We start from the raw sequence: 3,713 nt of genomic DNA on the forward strand, positions 1-3,713 counted from the left end.
TCGCTTTGTATTTTTAGCGCAAACGACTCATTGCGAAAATATCTTTGCGATGTTGTTTAGACATGCAAATGTATATCTCTATAAGCAGCCAGCCTCAATTAGAAAAAAAAAATATTGAATGACATGCAAAACATTTTTTTCGATTTACCTAGCAAATTCTGCACAGTCAATCTATCCTTTCTGTGCACCTTGACTTTCGATTCGAATACTTCTTCGACGCTTGCCAACAGCGCCCTCTACACACAAGCATATGTGCTTTATCTAGCTGCCCACTAGCCTTATCTTTCCTAGATTGTAAATATTTATCTTTATCTACATACAACAAAGACAACAAAAACCAAAATATGTACCTTTTTTGATGATAACTTTTCAATTAACTTTTCCATATTTCTCCCATTCTCTGCATTTTCAGGTCGTTAACAGCAGTACAACAACACGCGTTGAAAAGAAACGTTTACATCACATCACATCCTCATCATCTTCGTCCACCTCCTCGTCGTCCACATCATCGTCCGAAATGAAGACGGCAGCACTGCAACGCGATTTGAGCGAAATGAAAAATTCCATGTCTGAAATAACCGATCTTGTTGGCCGCAATGCCAACAACACGAATAGCGGTGCACTGGGCAGCAGCAGCAATAATTTGGCCATCTCAGCAGCAGCACATCAACCATCCATAAACGATCTCACACAATTGAAAGCGCTGAACAGTGCGGATGCCATTGAAAATTTGAAAAAGAAGTACGTTGAGCTGCTTATACGGCGTTTAGATGGGGCAATTTTACATGCAACTTTTACTTGCCTGGTGTGAATGGCCTTTCAACTAATCGCTTCCGATGAAGTTAAGGCGCAGCCAACCAAGTTTCGATTCAACAAATCGCCTCTGAAATTGCATGTAAAATCGCCGCATGTAAACACCGTTTTACTAGACACTTTCGAAATTCAATTATTACTTTTGTAACTTTGTGAAAAACTAATTTGTTTCCATTCATTTCAGAATCCGCTCATCCATTGAAAATCTCGTCGACAGCGATGCCGAACCGTTGGTCACATTTCCCGATGCCGATGACGATCATCACAAATTGGCCGATTTGGTTAGTGTCTCGAATGGCAAACTTACCACCACCAATGGCTTGGGCGGTTCGGGTAAAATTGTCGATACCGTTAAATTCGAAGAGAGAAGCACAAAGACCGAATCGAAGACGAAAGTCGTAGCCGATGGTTTCAGCACGGAGCAGGCAACTAGCAATTTGGCTGAAATGAAACGGCTACAGACGGGTGATATCGACTATCAGGAGGCTAAAGCGGCAGCAGCGATGCGTAATCGCACCGAAATGGATGGTGTGAAAACGGAAGAGAATGCCGCCGTCATACAGGTGAGTTGGAGAGAAAATATATATGTAGGAGGATTTTTTTGTTTGATAAGGTGTTGATGGCTTTGAGTTCTCAAGTACTCCGAGTGAGCCTTGAAAGATCAGTTGCTTTTCCTCCAGGCTCCGCAGCATAGTGGGTTCGATTTCGGGTTCGGGTTGAGGCACACGGCCGATGTTGAACGCAGAGATACAAGAAAAGCGAGAGCCACTAGGAGTAGGGTGAAGATTAACTGTGTAGATTCTTGATGTACTCCCTGCACTAAACGGTAAAAACTACCTCCTGAGGGACTGTCTCTCTGATCCAATAATCGTAATAACTTCTCGATACAAGCGTGTGCTGAAAAGATATCTGCATTCGCGCCACGGGGAATTTTGAAACTGTTCCGCAATATAGGTTATTGAAGAGTTTCGCGAGTCAGTAGTACTTCTTTCCACGTCTTTGTTGAGGCAACCAAAAAATTTAAGCTTTGGTCCCTTACTCAGGGTACTTTTAAAAACAGTTTTCTCGATAAAAAGACGTTTCACCGCGAAGAGACGGGTAACATACAAGGCCTTCGTCGTAGACTGGTGGCCAAAACATGGTGATGAAGCCCCTATATTCTGTGGTGCATAAATCCAATGCTAGCCAGACCAACGATGACATAAATATGAAGCAGTCGGAATGGACCAGCTTTTAACACGCTTAGACGTTCAGTCAAAGGGCTTCAGTTGCTGAGACGCACCTACGTTACATAAGGCATGCGAATTTGCCCTACTGGGTCATTATTTGCAACCCGGAACCACTACATATATTCATAAACCAAACCGCTAAGAAGGCCCTGTTCAATTTCAAAAGAGACAGAAGCGCTAAGGTCTTGAGTTCAGGCGTTTATGAACCTTTCCATTTGTGAAATAATTCGAGTGTCTTCTGTGCATTGGTTTACGCCATCAGCATGGGTGCAAACGAAAATTTGTAGAGACTTATGATAGCAATTTTCCATTGACAGCGGCAGTCGAATACCATTGGGAGAACGCATTGATATCATAGCGCACTTACTATGACGGAAGAATTAAGATCAGAGGAATGTATACTTAGAAGCGCCAGGTGGATGATGCTACAACTCCAAAAAATTAAAAATACGTAACAGATAGGCTATGAAACTGGGTAGTATAACTGTCGATTGTTAACGTGTCACGGTAACCGGCTCACCCAAAATTGTACCAACTCAGTCTGGCGGAGGTCGCAGAGCTGCAGAGAAAATGCTCTGTACTATACTCAACTTCCAAACAAGACGTATACAGCGGGTCCGCGATGATAACTATAGTGGCCACATGTCGTCCCCATGGTTTGTGTCCCAGGATCCCTGGTCCTATCAGGGCTCACTGGTTCTCTGTCGAATTTTGCTCCCACTCTAACTGTGTATTATTCTGTAGCGTCGTCGAACTTTCTTTATGGTATGCAAACGAAGCCATCTACAAGTTTAAGCCGTCACCAAATAAATGCTTATATACAAACATGAAAGGTATTTATGAAGGAAACAAATTTTAAATCTTGGCATTTCATGTGCGACAAGTTTCGATCGGGTTCACAACCTTCGAATAAACAAGGCGTATTTTCGCTGACCTTAATATTATTTAGTAGTGATCAACGCAAGCATGCCGCCGACTGGATGTGGAGTGAGCATAAACATAGTGAGAAATCCTTAAACCATCGATATGCATAAATATAACTTTGTACATTACTCTACACAAATATTTTGTCACTGGCATTGTAAAAGCTTAAGCTTTGTGTGAAATGAGCCAACTCGCGTGCAGAGCAAACAAAAGTACAGGGAAGTCCCTGCCTGCCAAACGAATTGTTATTTGGTAATAAATGCAAACAACACAGTTGGTATGTAAATGAAGCAAGAAAAGGGTGGCGCATACACATAGCTTTATATAAGGAAAATTTGAAAGTTAGGGGGGACTCGAGCACCCCCCTGCCCCTACCTGGCTACGCCCATGTATGTATGTTTGCATTTTACGCCACAGCCCCATAACGAAATCCAATTTTTGCGCTGCGATACTCCACGCCACAGCGGCTAATCTTTTTAGCTTTGTGAAATATTTTATTTCGTTTCCATAAGTCAAGCTGACATTAGCACGCACGCAAGGCTAGCTAGCGGTGGCAGTGATTAAACTAATAGTACTTTTTTTTATAAAAATCTATATGAAAAATTTACGAGCTTACCTGAATTCGCGTTCGAAAAAAAAAAAAAATTGGCGTTGCACGAAGGACAACGTAATAAAGGACATTTCTTGGAAATCAACAGTGTGCATGAGTGCGCGATAAAAAGGAGTTTATAGTAGAAAAAAGGCCGC

At 42.2% G+C, this 3,713-nt stretch overlaps 1 protein-coding gene across 1 annotated transcript in view; it reads left to right on the forward strand.

The window, feature by feature from the left end:
- Positions 1 to 415: 415 nt before the first annotated feature.
- The window catches only part of LOC108374932 (sterile alpha and TIR motif-containing protein 1-like), a gene marked incomplete at its 3' end in the record, with an annotated part of 11,060 nt that continues 7,762 nt past the window's right edge, over positions 416 to 3,713 (forward strand). Inside the window, 2 exon segments of the mRNA XM_017630992.1 lie at positions 416 to 741; positions 998 to 1,376. Of these exon segments, the coding sequence (XP_017486481.1) occupies positions 518 to 741; positions 998 to 1,376 (603 nt within the window).

This window comes from Rhagoletis zephyria, unplaced genomic scaffold (genome assembly GCF_001687245.7).
Source record: "Rhagoletis zephyria isolate East Lansing unplaced genomic scaffold, Rhagoletis_zephyria_1.1 Rzeph_scaffold_08281, whole genome shotgun sequence".
Classification (NCBI taxonomy): domain Eukaryota; kingdom Metazoa; phylum Arthropoda; class Insecta; order Diptera; family Tephritidae; genus Rhagoletis; species Rhagoletis zephyria.